We start from the raw sequence: 20,744 nt of genomic DNA on the forward strand, positions 1-20,744 counted from the left end.
AATAATTAATAAAGTATAACTAAACTAACAATGTATAATAACTAATAAAGTACAATAAATAATAAAGTATAACTTAACTAACATAATGAAAAATAACTAATAAAGTATAACTTCACTAACAATGTATAATAACTAATAAAGTATAATAACTAAACTAACAATGTATAATAACTAATAAAGTATAATAACTAAACTAACAATGTATAATAACTAATAAAGTATAATTACTAATACATTATCACTAAACAAACATAATGTATAATAACTAATAAAGTATAATAACTAATAAATTATAACTTAACTAACAATGTATAATAACTAATACATTATCACTAAACTAACATAATGTATAATAACTGATAAAGTATAACTTAACTAACAATGTATAATAACTAATAAAGTATAATAACTAAACTAACAATGTATAATACCTTATAAAGTATAACTTAACTAACATAATGTATAATAACTAATAAAGTATAATAACTAAACTAACATAATGTATAATACCTAATAAAGTATAACTTAACTAACATAATGTATAATAACTAATAAAGTATAATAACTAAACTAACAATGTATAATAACTAATAAAGTACAATAACTAAACTAACATAATGTATAATAACTAATAAAGTATAATAACTAAACTAACATAATGTATAATAACTAATAAAGTATAATAACTAAACTAACATAATGTATAATAACTAATAAAGTACAATAACTAAACTAACATAATGTATAATAACTAATAAAGTATAATAACTAAACTAACAATGTATAATAACTAATAAAGTATAATAAGTCAGTAACATGTTGTGTTGTAGTGGTGTCTGTGTTCAGAGTGTTCTGAGTGTGATCTGTTAATCCTCAGTAGCTCTCAGAGATCACAGCTGCTCTGCTCCAGGAATAGATGCAGGATTAGACCTGCACCATCTGCCTGGAACAGTCTGGACCAGTGGAGGCCCTCAGAGACTCTGACGGGTCTGTGGACAGGTGGAGGCCGTCATAGACTCTGAAGACATTAAATTCAGGCGGCAACCACCGTGTCTGAGCATGGAGGCCAACCAGGAAGTGCCTTAAGCCTGCAATCAACCGAAAATTCCAGCAGGGACCGCGAAGTTTGGCTGCAAAAAAAATCTGTCCATTCATTTCAGTGCAAAATTTGAAAACTTCTCACTTGATTTATTACCTCAGAAATTTTTTTCAGGACAACACTATGGTCTCAATCACGAGTAAAAAATCATCTTCATGACAATTTGTTGTCAATAGTTCTAATAATGGCCCCATTTAGAAGAAATTAGAAGATAAAGAATCGTATGATTTGGGGCGTGGCTACCTTTGATTGACAGGTCATTAACAAGGAGAGCCATCATCAGGAGAGAAGCAGAACAATGCATATCCACAGCAACAAGTCAATAAAGTTATTTATAACGTTATATAGATATAAAAAAGGACTTTTACCAATTTGGTCTCATAACTTTGACCCTTTCACACTGTATTTTCACTTAATGACAGTTTATTTGAACATTTTGTTCAGTAAAAATGTCTTGTTCAGTGTTTGGTTGGACTAACAGACACTCCAAGGAGTCGCTGCTCAGTTTTCTGAGGCAAGTAACATACATTTTGTTTTTGTTTTTTGCTAAAACTAACATCCCAGTTAATGCTCCAGTTAATGCTAACATGAATTAGCAGTGACTTCTCTCAGTCAGGTTGAGGTGTAGAAAGTCTGTAGTCAGTGATCAGATCCCTCTCGCTCCTCCACAGTCCAGATATGGTCTGCTCCCCACATTGGAAACAAGATGGCGACGAGTGTAACGCTGAACTCGATGCTTCCAACGGACCACAAGCCAATGGGTGACGTCACGGTGACTACATCCATTATTTATATACAGTCTATGATTAAAAATGAATGTGTGACTTTCAGCTGTGACCACTAGAGGCGCCTTGATTTATTTTCAGATGAAAAACACAGAAAAGAGAAATTAACAGAAAATTCAGTTTAATTCCTCACACATACATACATATGCTTCGAACACACACACGCACACGCACACGCACACGCACACACACACACACACACACACAGCTGATGCTCTGTGTCCTGATTGGTCGGCTGATGTCTTCAGAGGGAGATCTTTGTGTTTCTGAAGCTTGAGTTGTCCCTGAAACACAAACAAACACACACTTATAACCTGCAGTAAATGTGTTATTGTGTCCTCTTCTGTGTGAGTCTTTGTGCATCCTGGGGTCCCTAAACAGTCTGTGAGCTGCATAAATGTGTGAGAGTAAAGCTCAGACTCTTGTGGATTCAATGAGCCCAATGTTCTTGTGTGTGTCTGTGTGTGTGTGCGCGTGCGTGCGTGCGTGTGTGATGATATTAGTGAGTGAAACTTGAGCTCAGTGTATAAAATGAGCTGAACATAACACAAAACCAAACAACGTTTATAACCAGCAGAAACAGGAAGCGGCTGTCCGAGCATCAGGGCAACGTGCATTTACCTGAAGGTACTGCGGTACTACAGTAATACTACAGTAATACTGCAGTAGTACTACAGTAGTAGCTTAGTACCACAGTAGTACTGTAGTCGTAGATGACAGCTATAGGCTGTTCTATAGGAAAGGTATAGACACAACATAAGGCTTGGCTTGGTTCATAAGATGACTGGTATAGACGGTTCTATAGGAAAGGTATATACACAACATAAGGCTTGGTTTGGTTCATAAGATGACTGGTATAGACTTTTCTATAGTAAAGGTATAGACGCAAGATATGGCTTGGTTTGGTTCATAAATCACTTGTATAGACTGTTCTATAGGAAAGGTATATACACAACATAAAGCCTGGTTTGGTTCATAAGATGACTGATATAGACTGTTCTATAGGGAAGGTATACTTTCCAGGTAGACTGGAACCTTCATGACTTCTGTTGTGATCTGGCGCAACATAGAAAATAAAATTAACTTGACCTAGAGCTGCAGTATTAGATTATTACTACAGTAGTAGATTAGTACTGCAGTAACATATTAGTACTCCAGTAGATTAGTACTCCAGTAGTACTGCAGTAGTAGATTAGTACTGCATTAGTAGATTATTACTAAAGTAGTAGATTAGTAATGCAGTACTATATTAGTACTCAAGTAGTATATTAGTACTACAGTAGTACCACAGTAGTAGATTAGTACTGCAGTAGTAGATTATTACTATAGTAGTAGATTAGTACTACAGTAGTAGATGAATACTACAGCAGTAGCAGCAGCAGTACTACTGTAATACTACAGTAATACTACTGTGGTAGAAGATTCGTACAGCAGCAGCAGTACTACTGTAGTACTACAGTACTACTGAAGTAATACTACAGTAGTACTACAGCAGCAGCAGCAGTACCTGAGGCTGTCGTTGTGGGTCTTGTACTCCATGATGGTGTTGGCTGGAAGGTTGAGGATTCGTCTCAAAGTGTCTCGGATTCTAGAAGTCGTCATTTGGTCGTTGGATGTTCTGTTCCAGATGGACAAGATGTCCTCCTGACAGACAGACAGGTAGAGAGACAGACGATAGAGTCAGATGGGTAAAGACAGACAGGTAGGGAGACAGACAGACAGGTAGAGAGACAGACAGAGAGACACAGACAGACAGGTCGAGAGACAGACAGACAGGTGTTTATCAGATCTGGTGTGTCTGAGTCAGCAGGAACAGTTTCATTTTGTTCTCTTCCTTTAGAATTCTAACTGTAAAGATTGTTTTATTGAAGCTGTGAAAACTTTACGTCTGTGCTCCAAAGTAAACAGCCTAACATATCAGAATATATAACAATAAATACAAAATATACTTTGATTTCTTGAACCGTCCCTGTAAAATGGCTCGTCTGTAATTACTGCAGTAATGAGACTCATCAGCTTTTCATGAAAAGCATTGTTTAATATTATATATATATATATATATATATAAAATTCAATTGGCTTTATTGGCATGACGTAGCACTGTACATATTGCCAAAGCAAGCGTCAGAAAAAAAAAGATAACAGTAAGGAAAGCAATATTTACAATAAATTATAATTCTATCATTCATTTTAAAAGAGAAGAAAAACTAATAATAAAAGAAAGCAATATTTACAATCAATCTATCATACATTCAATCTAACCGTTCCAGCAAAGAAGAAGAAAAAATAAAAATATAAAAACAAAACAAACAGCTGTGTGTCACTCGCTGTCTCTCAGTGTGTGACAGGCAGAAACATAGACTGCTGCTAATCTACAGCTCTGTGACTCTTCCCCGAGGAGAAGCGGCACTTTTTCCTCATCTGACCATTTAAATAAAACTTTTTTGACAGATTCAAATTCTTGGAAATATGTTTCTCTAATTAGTTTATATTTTTTACATTTGGTGAGGAAGTGTAGCTCTGTCTCAGGCTGACTGAGGCTGCAGTGGCAGAGAGAGAGAGAGAGAGAGAGAGAGAGAGGCGTCCCTCTGCAGACCAAGATGTCCCTCTGCACACAGAGGCGTCCCTCTGCACACAGAGATGTCCCTCTGCAGACAGAGATGTCCCTCTGCAGACATATGTCCCTCTGCACACAGATATGTCCCTCTGCACACAGATATGTCCCTCTGCAGACTAGGGATGGGTACCGAATTCGGTACTTTTATAGGTACCGACCGAATTCCGTTGGTACTACAGAGTACCGATTCAAGTAAAATCAAACGGTACCGTGTTTCGGTACCTAAACGGCGTTACCTTTAAACTGATCATTGATTTCAACCTGTTTTCATTTGACGTCTTTGATTAACAAGCGTGCTCACTATCGCACTATTTTTTATTAAGAAGGGCAGAGCAGGGAGGGAGTTGAGCCTCTGGACTGCCTGGTGGAAAAAACTGTCTCTGAGTCTGCTAGTTCTGGCCCGGAGACTCCGCAGTCTCCTCCCCGACGGCAGAAGGTTGAAGAGGCTGTGAGATGGGTGGGTGGGGTCGCCTGCAATTCTGCTGGCTCTGCTGGTGAGGCGGGTGCTGTAAATGTCCTGCAGCGGGGGGAGAGAGACACCGATGATCCTCTCGGCTGCTCTCACGACACGCTGCAGGGACTTCCGGCAGGACATGGTGCAGGCGCCGTACCACACGGTGATGCAGCTGGTCAGAATCCTCCTCGTCTGGTCCTGTCTGCTCACCGTGGCCACTAGCTGCTGCCGTCTTCCACCCCGGTGCAGAGACGAACAGCCGGCTCGAGGCCTGCTAGCCGCCAGCTGCTATCTCTCCAATGTCTCTACCCGGACTTGGCCTCCGTCTGCCTTGAGATTGGACCTTTCTTACTCTGTTTGCTCTCTCCATTCTTCTGTAGACCAGTCATTAACAGCTCGCAGCTAGCTGCTGCATCTCTGGTCCTCCGCTAATACTCCGCCAAAACTCCGATCATCAACTCAGGAATATTACCTGCCACTTTACTCTAAACTGCCTCGCTGAAATTAAATCCCTCGGACTCCTCGATATGTGCACAGAGCAGCACGACTCAACTTTGTTTATTCCAACCATACGGTCTGACCGGTGCTCCGCCGCACACCTACGTCGTCATCACAACAAATCACACGTGCACTTGCAACCTGTTTTTTTTTTTCTCCTCCGTGCACTTGCAACCTTAAACCGCTCCTATGCATTCTTTGATATCACTGCAACCTTCATGTTACAAAATGCACGTTCACTCAACAATAAAGCACTGCTCATCCTGGATTTTATATTGTTTTGATATATTTTTTAAAGTTTATATTTTCTCTCTGCAGACAGAGATGTCCCTCTGCAGACAGCGATGTCCCTCTGCAGACAACGATGTCTCTCTGCAGACAGAGTCATCCCTCTGCAGACAGAGATGTCCCTCTGCAGACAGAGATGTCCCTCTGCAGACAGATATGTCTCTCTGCAGACAGGACATCTCTGTCTGCAGAGGACATCTGCAGACAGATATGTCCCTCTGCAGACAGACGCGTCCCTCTGCAGACAGAGATGTCCTCTGCAGACAGAGATGTCCCCCTGCAGACAGAGATGTCTCTCTGCAGACAGCGATGTCCATCTGCACACAGAGATGTCTTTTGCAGACAGAGATGTCCTCTGCAGTCAGAGATGTCCTCTGCAGACAGATATGTCCCTCTGCAGACAGAGGTGTCCCTCTGCAGACAGAGATGTCTCTTTGCAGACAGAGGCGTCCCTCTGCAGACAGAGATGTCCCTCTCACAAAAACATGCATTGATCCTGGTCGCTATAGTGCCTCCCTTTGGTCGGTCGGGGCGCCTGATGGGGGGGGGGAAGAGGTGGGAATAACGTGATCCTCCCACGTACAACGTCCTACCGGGGAATCTCCCCTTCAGGTGACAAGAAGCGGTCTGCTAACTCCGCATGTCTCGGAGGAAGCATGTGGCCAGTTCAGGGCTCTCCCCAGACCGACAGGGACGAGGTAGCGCCCAGGATCATGATAGGAAAAACTGGGTGATAATAAAATGGGTTACAAAATCGTGGGATAAAAAAAAAAAAAAGAGATGCAGACAGAGATGTCCCTCTGCAGACAGAGACGTCTCTTTGCACAGAGAGGCGTCTCTCTGCAGACAGACATGTCCCTCTGCAGACCAAGATGTCCTCTGCACACAGAGATGCCCCTCTGCAGACAGAGATGTCTCTTTGCAGACAGAGATGTCCCTCTGCACACACAGATGTCCCTCTGCAGACAGAGATGTCCCTCTGCAGACAGAGGTCCCAGTTCCTGAAAGAGACCTTGTGGTTTTACCTGGAAGCGAACAGAGACGACGGCTCCACAGATCTCCTCTCCCACCATGAACTGCTCTCCCACCATAGCCAGCACCATGTTCTCCCAGAACCTGCTGGCCAGACCTTTACGTAGACGGATGATCCACTTCCCCCCACTGCGGTTAGACTCATCCTGAAGACAGACAGGTGAGACAGACAGGAGAAAGAGAGACAGGTGAGGGATGATGAATCAGACAGGATGACTGTATGAACTCTATAACAACATAAAGCAGGTACTGTTGTTACCTCCCACATCGGTTTGATTCCCTCTTTAAACAGATGGAAGTCACTGTGTCCACTCAGATCACCTGGTCTGACCAGGTGACTGTAGAACCTCCAGAACTGCTCCACCTGCACACAGACCGACAGAGAGACAGACAGGTAGACAGACAGACAGAGACGTTGATTGATTAGTAAACTGTTTTCAGCCCCACAGAGGAGAGATGTTTACTCAGACGTGTGTGTGTGTGTGTGTGTGTGTGTGTGTGTGTGTGTGCGCGTGTGTACCGATGCTACGCTGCCAATCTGTCTGATGTTTTGTTCGTAACTCTGAGAACTCGCAGGACGACTCGGAGTTCTTCTGCTGAACCAGAACGTGTAGTTATACTGGAGAGGGTGTTCACCTGCTGCTGGACACACCGCCTGCAGACAGACAGACAGATTAATGTTCACCTGCTGCTGGACACACCACCTGCAGACTGACAGGTTACAGACAGACAGGATGTCTCACCTTCCGTCGGTTGTTGTTGTTGTTGTTATTTGTCCCATCGCTGTTGTCATGGTGACACTCCGTCTCTTCCAGGTCGTCGTCGTCGTATATTGGACTGAAACACAAAAATGAACATAAATATGTTAAATATAAATGATTTAAGAGATATGAGTTTTTCTGCCTGAACGTACTAACTCTGTCCTCTCTCTCTATGTCCTCTCTCTCTCTCTGTCCTCTATTTTAACAATAGTAATATTTATAATATGTTTAACTCCCTTCGAACTGTAGCCGGATGCTAATGTTAGCCGTTAGCTCCGGGTCAGTTCCGCGTACTTTGGGGGTATTTTTGTGCTCTTACCGCTCCAGCTGGTTCATCTCCGCTGCAGCAGACTCTCCTCCCTTTATTATCTCCTTTAGTCACTCTCTTCTTAATATTTTAGTTTTTTATCCACTTTTTTTTTATCTCTAAATCTCCTCGTGTTGATGCAGCCACTCACTATCACTGCGCATGTGCAGGAGCATCAGACGGGAGCCGAGGAGGGACATTTTAAGAGACGGTTCTCGCTTTGAAATGTTTCTCTGACAGGAAAATGACCTGGATGTTATTATAGTACCTGCATGTTTAATATAGTACCTGGATGTTGTTAAAGTACCTGGATGTTTTATATAGTACCTGGATTTTATTATAGTACCTGGATGTTTAATATAGTACCTGGATGTTGTTAAAGTACCTGGATGTTTTATATAGTACCTGGATGTTATTATAGTACCTGGATTTTATTATAGTACCTGGATTTTATTTAAGTACCTGGATGTTATTAAAGTACCAGGATGTTATTAAAGTACCTGGATGTTATTATAGTACATGGATGTTATTAAAGTACCTGGACGTTATTAAAGAACCTGGATGTTATTAAAGTACCTGGATGTTATTACATTTCCAGGATAATTATGAAGTACCTGGATGTTATTACATTTCCCGGATAATTATAACGTACTTGGATGTTATTACATTTCCAGGCAAGGCAAGGCAAGGCAAGTTTATTTGTATAGCACAATTCAACACAAGGTAATTCAAAGTGCTGTACATACACATTAAAAACAGCAAGACACAATTGAAAACAGTAAAAACAGTCAATTAAAACAGGGAAATAGAAATAAAAATATAAATAGGATAAAATAAGATACAGCAGGATAAAAAAAAGATAAAATAATAAAAAGCACAAGTCAAACATTGTGTAGTTAAAAAGTAAGGGCAGTAGAGTAGAGCAGATAAGTGTTAAAGTTAAGAGTACGCTGCAGTAAACAATAGTGTTTTTAGTCCTGATTTAAAGGAGCTGACCGTTTGGGCAGACCTCAGATCTACAGGTAGTTTGGTCCACAGGTGAGGAGCATAATAACTGAAAGCTGCCTCACCCCGCTTAGTTCTTGTTCTTGGGACACGCAACAAGCCAGTTCCAGATGACCTAAGGGGTCTGGATGCTTCTTAGAGAGGGAGCAGATCAAGCATGTAATTTGGTCCGAGACCATTCAGTGCTTTGTAGACCAGCAGTAAGATTTTAAAATCTATCCTCTGACTCACAGGAAGCCAGTGTAGTGATTTAAGGACCGGTGTAATATGGTCCAGTTTCCTGGTGTTTGTGAGGACTCTGGCGGCAGCGTTCTGGATCAGCTGCAGCTGCCCGATTGATTTTTTGTTAAGACCTGTGAAGATGCCATTGCAATAATCCAACCTACTAAAAATAAATGCATGGATAAGTTTTTCCATGTCTTGTTTGGACAGAAGCCCCTTAATTCTAACTATGTTTTTCAGGTGGTAATAGGCAGATTTAGTGATAAGCTTTAGATGGCTGTTGAAGTTCAGGTCTGAGTCAATAATTACACCAAGATTTCTGGCTTGATTTGTAGCCGTCAATGACATAGAGCCAAGGTGAGCGCTGATCTTAGATCTTTCATTTTTAGGGCCGAAAATGATCACCTCTGTCTTCTCTGCATTTAGCTGGAGAAAGTTCTGGCACATCCACTCATTGATTTGATGAATACAGTTACTCAATGAGAGTAAGGGACTGTAATCGTGTGAGGACACTGAAATGTAGAGTTGTGTCATCGGCATAAGTATGGTAGGAGATGTTGTGATGTTCCATAATCTGAGCTAGCGGTAGCATATAGATGTTGAATAGAAGCGGCCCGAGAATGGACCCTTGAGGAACCCCACATGTGATCTTAGTTCGCTCAGACTCATGGTTTCCAATTGACACAAAAAAGTCCCTATCTTGTAAGATTTGAACCATTGTAGCACAGTGCCGGTGAGCCCCACCCACTGTTCCAGTCTGCTGACTAGTATGTTATGATCAACTGTGTCAAATGCAGCACTGAGATCCAGTTAAACCAGGACAGAGGATTTGCCTGCATCAGTGTTCAGATGAATATAATTTAAGACTTTGATAAGTACAGTCTCAGTGCTGTGGTGTCGCCGAAATTCAGACTGAAATGTGTTAAAAAGATTGTTTTGCATCATAAAAGCATGAATTTGCTCAAAAACAACCTTTTCAATGATTTCCCCCAGAAATGGCAGATTTGATATTAGTTACTAATTGTTGTGGAATCCAGATTAGATTTTTTTAGGAGAGGTTTTATTACTGCAGTTCAAAGTCTGTGGAAACTGTCCTGCTTGGAGAGAAGAATTTATTATCTGCAGTACATCCGGAGCTATGCAGTTGAAAACAGTTTTAAAAAAGTTTGAAGGCAGAATATCAAGGCAGCAGGTTGTGGGCTTTAATTTTGAAACCGTTTCCGTTAGTGTTGTAGCCTGGCTAACACCAGACCAAATCTCATTGGAGATTAGGTCTGGACACCTTCAATGCTTTTCTCCGTAGAGGAGGTGTGGTTTACGATCCTCCGGAGCCGTTTATTGGGAGCTTAGAATGTCTATCAAAAGCGTCTGTAGGTAGCTCTTAGCCAATCAGATCAGTTATACCAGATGACGTAGTAGAGCAACAGAAATGTATGTTTGTTGTGTGTGTGTCTGTGAGAGAGTGTTGCTTGCTGCTTTGCTTCTCCAGTTCTCGCTTTCTGCAAGATTATTTATTTTCACGCTTTATTCCCCCTCATGTCATTCTGCCACACACATCCACTGATTTTATGGGCAACAAACAAGCTGCTGCGGGTCTCTGGGGGCTCCGCTGTCCCCCGGCTCGTAGCGAGATCACCGGCGGTGACCGGCGGTCTCACCGGCTCGGCGCAACGAGCCGCAGAAACCGCCCGTGCGGCGCTAATAGCCCCGCTACCGGTGATCTCGCTACGAGCCGGGGGACAGCGGAGCTGCCGAGAGACCTTTCGCCTTTCAACTTTCGCTCTAAACTATTTAAAACACCATCTACAGCTAAAGAGAGTTTCGCGTCTGCAGCAGCCATGTTGGATCCGGAAAGCTTCCAAGTGCCGAGTAGTACGCGTCATCGTCTCACCGTCCCTCCCCGCTCTGTGATTGGATCCCTAAAACAGGGCTAGGGAAATCGCTTAGTTTCCAGACCGCCTGGAGGTTCGAAATCAAATTCGAGCGCGCAAGGCAGTCTGGGTATACCCAGGCTATTAGTGTTGTGTAATCTAGGAGGCTAAAATGTCCTAGCTTGACTAGAGGATGGGAAGGCACCAGTGTTATCATTCCTGAGCTGGAGCTGCACACTGCTTGTCTTATCTGTAATATTTTGTTTGTGAAGAAGGCTGCAAAGTCATTGCATGACTTGTTAGACAGCAGTTCAGGAGGGACTGATGCTGTGGGATTTGTCAGTCTGTCTATTACAGAAAAAAGTGTGCGGGCATTATTACTGTTTCTATTGATAATCTCTGAAAAATATGACTGCCTTGCATTCTTCAGTTCCTGATTATAGTTGCGAAGACCCTCTTTATAAATATCGTAATATACCTGGAGTTTGTTCTTTCGCCACCTGCGTTCTGCTTGTCTACATACTTTTTTCTGTGCTTTAACCAGTTTGGCGTTTCTCCAGGGTGACTTTTTCCTCCCCGACAGAACTTTGGTCTTAATTGATAGTCGATAACAGTCATAACATTGGAACTAAAACTGTTAACAAGGTCATCAACTAGAGCTGAGGGCAGGGTTGGTGATGGTGTAAAATCCTGGGTGAATAATGCACAAGTGTTTTCATTTATATAGCGCTTCCTGATTACCTCTGCTTCCCCTTTTGTAGGATTGGCAAGGGTGGTCATTTTAAACAAAACACAGTAGTGATCAGAAAGAGCAACATCGTTCACCACAACCTCAGAGACATTAAGACCTTTGGTAATAATTATGTGGCGAGCGGAGCTCTCGGTGTAAGTCAATCAGTCGTGAGTACAAAGAAGCCAGACAACGCCACCCTGGGAATTTCACCCAGGGAATTGAAATAGAATAGAATATATAAATCAAGGCACTCAGGTTCGTTAACCGATAAGCAAAAGACAGTGTTCCAGGTACAAAAATATTATTTTTATTTCACAAGTTTAAGATTCAAAAGCACTTTTAAAAATACATAATACTGGCATAAGGGGAAATAGGGGCCAACTCAAAGCTGAGGCTTACCAGGGGGGAATGGCCCGCACGGACAGCCAGGGAGCCCTGGAAGAGTCACCCCACTCACATGTGATGCAACGCACACACAGACACACACACACTCTCATGTCAGTGCACCAATCAAAACCGGGGGGGTGAACAGCACAGCACACAAGAAGGGGGGTCCCCACCACCGACGTCACCCGTCCCACCACCTACGGCCTTCAGCTGCTGAGACAAGAAATGAAAATTAGGGTAAGAACTCTCAAAACAAAACAATATTTGAATTACTAAAGGAAATTCAAATAAACTACAGAATCACAAAGGTTAATTGACTTAATTGACAAAACACAATATTGGGTACACAATATACTCAACATCAAAATAACCTAAACTACACAAAATAACTTAACTGTCAGAAAAGAAATACAGTAAGTAAGCTAATCCACCAAAAATAGCTTCAATGAAAATAAATCAATCAATCAGAAGAAATGATACATCAACCAAACACAAAAAAAGAAGGATAAGGTAATTAAATCAAATTTCACTGAGGTAGTTAACAACAGACAAAACTGAAATAAGTATAGTTGTTAACAAATCAAACCAAATGACAACTTAAATTAACAATTAACAAACAAATAAGCGAACTAATCAACCAACAGTACTGAAAAATATGGGAACAAAGATTAATCAAACAAAAAAAAGGAAAATAACCCCTTGCGCCACACAACAATATTAAGACTGCCCACTTTAAAAACGTAGGAGTTAGTATTTTTTATAAGTCCACAATGCAGCAACTGGTGGCAAGTCAGAGTTGGGCAAAGCGTGGACAGCAGAAGGAGGCAAAACAACCGGCGGCCAAAACCGCAGAGGCAAACAGTAGAGCAAGCAGTAGATGCAAAGCCAGTGGAAGCAAAACTGGTAGAAGCAAAGCAGCAGTGTTTTCTGCAAGGGCTAATGTTTAGTAGCCACCGCTCTCATAGTGTTACACCGAGGCCCTGCAATAAATACACACACTTTACTAACTGATCAAACCTCATGACAGAAAGAGAAAGCGATGTGAGCGTCCACCTACCGATCAGGCCGAATCAGTGCGTGCGCCGCACGGGAGGAGATCACAGAGAGAGAGAGACCGAGCGAGCGAGCCAGTGCAACCGGAGCCACCGGGACAACTGTTGCGGCCGGAAAGTGCCGTTGCGGGACCAGCACCGGAGCAAGCCTATGACACAACAGTCTTTGTAAAAAAAAAACAGCGAGAAAGACGTTTAGACAGACACAATGTGGCGACCGCCACCATACCTGCAGCCGGTAGGAACGGGACGACCGGAAGTGAGACGGCCAGGAAGTGGGCGTGTCTCGGTCCTCAGAGTCAGAGGCCGTAACTCTGCCTGCCATCTGCCTTTATAGCAGACTCCTGGCAATGATTGGCTGCTGAGAGCCAGGTAGTTAAAGGAGAAGGCCACTGCAGCAGGCATCATCCTGCTACAATTAAATCTAATATGTGTCCTCTGTTATGTGTTGGATCTGTGACATGCTGAGAAAGCCCAAAGTTATCCAGAATATTTAAAAGTTCTTTAGCACACCCATCTTCAGGATTATCAACATGAATGTTAAAATCACCTACTAAAACAACACAGTCAAAATCTATGCATACAACAGACAGTAGTTTGGCAAAGTCATCAAAAAACCTTGCATCATATTTGGGGGGTCTGTAGATGGTCAAATAGATTGCTCTATAGGGTGATTTTAACTGAATGGCAACATATTCAAAGGAGTCAAACTGGCCATAAGACATGTTTTTGCATTGGAAGCTGTCGTTGAACAGGGTGGCAACTCCACCTCCTCTCTTATGTATTCTTGCTTCACTGAAGAAACTAAAATTTGGGGGGGTTGACTCAATAAGAACTGCTGCACTATTATCCTGACTTAACCAAGTTTCAGCTAAAAACATAAAATCAAGGTTGTGCTTGTGAATAAAATCATTGATTAAGAAAGATTTGCCAACCAGAGATCTGATATTTAAAAGAGCTAAATGTAAATCCTTAACAGGAGACGCTGGTGAGTTTCGAGGATGACATGCTATACTCAGTAGATTGGCAGAGTTAATTGAACTCTTTTTATTTCTCACCAGTTTGATCCCTTTTCTGTTACCTATCATCACAGGGATTGAGAAAGCTGACTGAACTCCATGGGGCCCTGACTGTTGCTGGAACAGAGCAATCTTGATATTGATATCAGAGCCTGGACCCGGCACATATCAGTCAGACTCACAGATAGGGTCATTCAGGGATTCCCAGGTATGGTAATTCAGAGGGGGTTGGGGAGGGCGGTGACTTTTGGTTGAGCGTTCTTTCCGAGGTGGTGGAGTGGGAGGGGCTGGATGTGGGAGGTTAAGGGGGGTAAATAAGGGATTTTGGCGAGGTGTTAGCTGGATTCCAGTCTTGACAAGGCTCTTCATCCTGTCTGGATAATTATAAAGTACCAGGATATTTATAAAGTACCTGGATATTATTAAAGTACCAGGATATTTATAAAGTACCCGGATGTTTTTAAAGTACCTGGATATTAATAAAGAACTAAGTCCGTCCGGATCCGAACCGAGAGGGAAAATATAATATAGTGTCTTAATCATAGACTGTATAAAATAGGTCTTAATAATATAATATATTTATGTTGGACTAAAAGAAGACACACATGACCAAAAAAAAGACACAAAGTGACCAGAAAAAGACACAAAATGACACAATATAACGAAAAAAAAGACACAAAAGGACCGAAAAAAGACAAAATGACTTACAAAGATAAAATAGAGCCAGACTCCATCGAGTTAACAGCTGGAACAGAACCAACACACACATTAAATAACATCAGTTTCTGTTTGAGCAGGTCTGCTCCATCTACACGCTCCATCTGATCATAATATATATTTCATATAATACAAAATGTTAAAAAGCTAAAGTTAGCTGGTCAGTTAGCCTGGTTACCATGGTTACAGATCAGCTATAACTATTTATCCAGAGCGGCGAAGTTTAGTCATCACAGCAGCTCCAGACACACACACACACACACACACACACACAGACACAATAAGAATACTAGGACTGGACTGGACTGAACGGGACCGAGCAGAGTGGAGCCGTCGGGGGAGGGCACGTCAGGCGCGGCGATGTGGGCTCAGTCCCTATGCGTCCCAAATGGCGTGTCTCCTACCACTGTGCTCGGGGTAGGTGTAAAACATAATACTTGCTGTAGCCAGCAGGGGGCGCTATGACTGTGTGTAAGTATTGACACGTGGGTGTGTCCCGGGCTGGACCCTAATCACGTGTGTGAAATTTGGGACAGATTGGACAATGTATGGTCAAGTTATGCAGTCTCGTGTGTTATAGCGAGATGCCATATTTTGGCGGCATGCCACGCCCACATAGTGTGACCGTCGGTAAAGCTTTCAATAACTTTTGATCCCAAAGGCCTTGTGATGGTACTGACCAAGTTTGAAGTCCATGGGCTGAAATCTGTAGGAGGAATTTGTTAAAGTATGCGACCTGGAAATGGCCAAAAACGATGACAAGTGCGATATTCAAACCAAGATGGCGGACTTCCTGTTGGGTTTGAGGTATGGGTCCAAGAGGCTTTTTGGTGCGTCTCCACATGATTAATGTGTGTACCAAATTGCGTGTCTGTACGTGAAACCTACTGCTGGGGCTAGGCGTGAAAGTTGTTACTTCCTGTTGCCAGCTCGGGGCGCTATGACTGTGTGTCAATATTGACATGTGGGTGTGTTCAGAGGTGGACCCTTATCACGTGTAAGAATTTTGGGCCAGATGAGACAATGTATGGTGAAGTTATACAGTCTCGTGTTTCATGGCGAGACGCCATATTTTGCCGCCATGCCACGCCCACATAGTGTGACCGTCCGTAAAGCTTTCAATAACTATTGATCCCAAAGGCCTTGTGATGGTACTGACCAAGTTTGAAGTCAATGGTACGAAATTTGTTGGAGGAGTTATGTAAAATACGCAACGTGGTCATTTTGTAAAAGGGGGCATGGATAAAGCATAAGGGGCGGGGCTTTATGAAATATTTGGTAACACTTTCTATGAAGACTACATCTATAGTGCATTATGAGCGCATTCATAGTGAATTATAATGCTCATTATAATCAATCATAATGCATTATGACTGCATTCATAAACACATATAAAGCTTCATGATGCACTATATCAACAGTTATAAATATAGCTTATAATGACTTATAAATCCAAGTGTCTTATGAGTGCTCTTGACTGGTTATAAACTACAGGCTGACTGATGAGGCTTATAATACATTACAACTACTCATACCCCTCTATACACACACCTCAACAATCAATTGTTATAAGGACTCATAGGATGCCATAAGTATAAATAAATAATCAATGTATGCTTTAAGTAAAGTGAGGTTCATATAGACGCATCTATAATGCAGTATAGCTAATCATGATGTTTCATTGTTGGCGTTAAGTAAAGTGTAACACATTTTCATGCGTTTAAAAGAAGCTATGCTGCATCATAAGTAATTTCGTCAGATACCAAATATAGAGAATTACACTAAGATTAGGAATGTAATGGTAAAGCTCAGTTTCAACCTGTAGGGGGCAATCCACGTGCATATTTTGTCCACAAAAATGTATATTTTCAAATATCAATATAATGTTGATTAAGACTGTTTTAATTGATTGACTATTAAAATAAAGCTTGAAAAATGTACTGTCTTTTTCTCTCTTTTTTTTGTTTTATTCCTTAAACTGTAATTAAATCCCAAAACCAAAGTTTTCATATGTAAACCCTTATATCTATGTATTAAGTAGTGTTGGTGATTGATTGAGCTCCAAATCTGTGAATCTTAAAAATATACATTTTGTGGACAAAATATGCACGTGGATTGCCCCCTACAGGTTGAAACTGAGCTTTACCGTTACATTCCTAATCTTAGTGTAATTCTCTATATTTGGTATCTGACGAAATGACTTATGATGCCGCATAGCTTCTTTTAAATGCATGAAAATGTGTTACACTTTACTTAACGCCAACAATGAAACATCATGATTAGCTATACTGCATTATAGATGCGTCTATATGAACCTCACTTTACTTAAAGCATACATTGATCATTTATTTATACTTATGGCATCCTATGAGTCCTTATAACAATTGATTGTTGAGGTGTGTGTATAGAGGGGTATGAGTAGTTGTAATGTATTATAAGCCTCATCAGTCAGCCTGTAGTTTATAACCAGTCAAGAGCACTCATAAGACACTTGGATTTATAAGTCATTATAAGCTATATTTATAACTGTTGATATAGTGCATCATGAAGCTTTATATGTGTTTATGAGTGCAGTCATAATGCATTATGATTGATTATAATGAGCATTATAATTCACTATGAATGCGCTCATAATGCGATAGATGTAGTCTTCATAGAAAGTGTTACCATCATTTTTTATTTTATCCAATGAGACTTGAAGTTTATTATTGTGTTTGTGGTAATCTACATTTGAATGTCATTATAGTTATGTTTTAGAAGATAAAACTAATGTTAATTGCAAAATGAATGTCATTGAAAATAATGTTGATGTCATTGAAAGGCCTTGAAAATCTACCATTGCTTTTTTTGTTTGTTTGATGTGCTCTCTCTGGGTCAGGATTTGCAAAACTATCGTAAAATTTTGAAGCAACCAAGTAGATTGATAGTTGTGTATACAGATAGCTTTCCCCTGAGACGCCGCTGTTGGTCTCTTGCATGCAATGTTTAGACTTATCCTCTCCGCCCCCTCCCCAGAAACAACAATTACAAATCTCACAAAAGTTTTGTTCATCTAAAAAGTTACCATCAAGATGTAACCTCTCCTTGGATGGATGTTTGTGCAATGGTTGGTTTAAAAAAAAAAGATGTTTAGTATGATTGATTTGCATTAAGTCATGTATTTAAATATACATTTCATGTTTGTGTTTGTTGAAATGGAATACATACAATGTTTTGTCTATCACTTTGTGCAGAATTAACAATTGAAGAATTTTTTAAAAAGCCTACCTTTTCAACTGGTGAGCAGGGGCAAGTGGGTCCAGAGGTCATCCAGCTGTTCTTGGACTGTGGGGGTGTCTGTATTTTCAGAACCTGATGACACACAATACCAAATTTATTCATACATTATAAATACTCAATTGTGAATTAATTGATTTAAAAATAAATAAATACATGAATAATACTAATAATATTGATTATCCCAAATACACCGTTCCTTCAGATATATTTGTATATCACTATACATGACATCACAGAACAGTGGTTGAAAGTTCTTTATGAATAATAATTTCAGTGTTTCTCAACACTACAAAAGCATTTTTTTTAAATTGCTTACCTGAAAAGGTGAAGACAAACAACTGAATACTGAAGGTCAACGAAGAACTGGATACTCAAGTCTCTTAGGTGAAGTAGTGTTTATCTAGAACAGGATGACAACCGTGAGCATTGCAGCAATGTAACAATAATGTGTTATTAATGTTTTAAATAACTGAATTAATGTATCACTTATTCATAAAAATCAGTATGAAGCTGAATATAATCATTTGAATTAAATACACACATAGCACCTCTAGAAACATAGCAACATTTTCAGCCTATGTGCCCCTCTGCATCCTTTATAGATAATATAAATGTTTAACTTTCTTCATACATTTTTACGTGTTTTATACATTTTTATAGCACCCATGGTCCTCAGGGGTCAAAAAGGACCTCATGACATTAGACTGGTTTTAGGAAATGTAGAAAAAAATATTACTAACTTTTTTTCACCTTTTAAGGTGACTCATGACCAAAAAAAATTATATTTCATTTTCATTTTTTTTCATTATAATATACAGTATATATATATATATACACACATAGCACTCCTTTAGCGATGACAGTTAGCTCTTAAAGTTATGTACTTACTCGATTCCTATGGTCTATGTCTAGTACCATCAGGTTGAATGCACTTATTGTAAGTCGCTTTGGACAAAAGCTCCTGCTAAATGACATGTAATGTAATGTAAAAAATGTAATGTTAATAACAGTCTTTGACAAACACTGTAAATAAATGGTCAAGCTGTAAATTTGTGAGGTGAAAAACAGGATTAAAGCTTGCAAAGAAGATGAATATGAATGGATAGGTTGATAATTCTATTGACACCACAGCTCGGTAACACCATGGTAATAGCTAGGTAATAATCTGATAATAGTGGCGAATACTTTCAAAAGCTTTCAGTGTAATAGTACCCAAATGCACCCTATACTAAATATAAGCCATTAATGGCTATGACTCTGGTATTACAAATACACCTTATTACATAATAACCTCTATTATCAAAATAGTACTGCACACTCTCAGAAAGGATGTGTTAAAAAATAACACAAAAAATGTGTTGTCACATATTTAACACATTTTGTGTTGATTTCAGCACAAGATGTGTTAAAAAAGCCTAAAAGGCTTAACACACTTACTGTATTGGACAATAACACAATCTGTGTTATTTTGGGGCGGGAAGGAACGCCCCTTCTTCATTATTTGCCGTTAACGCCACAGACAGCGAAGATGGAGGCTGCTTCACCTGGTCTGAGCCACTACACTTTGGTAAGTATCCATAAATATATTACCTTAGTGTATCTTATCAATTTGTACAGTCTCAGGGTAAATTCGGTATGTAAGTAATCCACCAACTAAATCGTATTTTTAACGGGAATTCATGATAGTGGTTAGGGCTAACCCTTTACGTTTTGAGCTTGTGAGCTAGCAAGCACAAAGCAGACTTCTGTTGTGACTTTGAAGTTTATTTCTTTAGACCACTTTACCGAATTTACGCGACGTAAAATTCAGTTTACAACTTGAAATAGTCGCTCGTTTAAACTCAGCATAAAACCCGGTGAATTTTAACGAGCAACATCTCAAATTGCAGCTATAGCTATATCTGTGCGCGTGCGTCCATTAACGGCCGTTTTGGTGCACGCGCACAGTGGTTTGTGAAAGGAGAGACCGTTTCGATCCATTAAACAAGCACAGGTCAGTGTGTTACTTTGTGTTACTTTGGTTTTGAATTCCTTGCTTTGCATTGGGGAGCTAACTTTAAGGTCGGGCTGGCAGTTGTGTGTTATAACGGTGCTTTTCCTCCAGGTAGTGGTTTCAATTGCTGCCGGTTACCTCCGGCCTCGCGTTAGCTCTCCCGACACCGCGGTGGGGAGAGCTAACGTTAAAGTGCGCGGTGGTGAGTTTTTTTTTCACCGCTTTTCCTCCGGTTAGTTCGGTTTTGAATTGGGGCTGGTTATCGTCCTGGCGTAACAGGCCTCTTGTCTGCCCGGGTCGGGGCTGTCTTTGTGGCGGTGTCGTGCCAAAAAGTGATTGCCTGCCAGAATCTGATTTCTGGCCGCGGGAGCGCGCACGGCAGCCGTATATGCAGTATATGCAGCGGGTCTGAGCGTGTGTGTGTGTGCGTGTGCGCGTGTGTCTGTGTCTCTCTGGGTATTTATGTGGGGTGGGAGGGTTGGGTCTTTCTTCTTTTCTCTTTTGTCACTGTTGTTTTTAGCCTCTGTGAGGCACTTTGTGTTGCTTTAAGTATGAAAAGTGCCATAAAAATAAAATTTGATTTGATTTGATTACCGTTATTTTCCCCCGTCGCGTTGTCGGGGAG

General features: G+C 40.7%; 1 protein-coding gene across 1 annotated transcript; it reads right to left on the reverse strand.

Moving 5' to 3' along the window:
* Positions 1-1,164: 1,164 nt before the first annotated feature.
* Positions 1,165-8,008, reverse strand: eif4e2rs1 (eukaryotic translation initiation factor 4E family member 2 related sequence 1). Its single transcript, XM_059355627.1, has 7 exons — positions 7,854-8,008; positions 7,517-7,610; positions 7,294-7,428; positions 7,033-7,137; positions 6,767-6,919; positions 3,392-3,528; positions 1,165-2,168 (listed from the first exon to the last, which is right to left on the reverse strand). The coding sequence occupies exons 1-7, from the start codon at positions 7,868-7,870 to the stop codon at positions 2,129-2,131; spliced, it is 681 nt and encodes a 226-aa protein (XP_059211610.1). The 5' UTR covers positions 7,871-8,008; the 3' UTR covers positions 1,165-2,128.
* Between the last annotated feature and the right edge of the window lie 12,736 nt (positions 8,009-20,744).

This window comes from Centropristis striata, chromosome 17 (genome assembly GCF_030273125.1).
Source record: "Centropristis striata isolate RG_2023a ecotype Rhode Island chromosome 17, C.striata_1.0, whole genome shotgun sequence".
Lineage (NCBI taxonomy): Eukaryota > Metazoa > Chordata > Actinopteri > Perciformes > Serranidae > Centropristis > Centropristis striata.

Bases quoted from the DNA above. Each gene is read 5' to 3' on its own strand.
- eif4e2rs1 (XM_059355627.1), bottom strand. The intron at 7,429-7,516 runs GTGAGACATCCT...GTCTGTCTGCAG, and splicing joins ACAACAACAACCGACGGAAG to GCGGTGTGTCCAGCAGCAGG. The intron at 7,138-7,293 runs GTACACACGCGC...GTCTGTGTGCAG, and splicing joins AGATTGGCAGCGTAGCATCG to GTGGAGCAGTTCTGGAGGTT.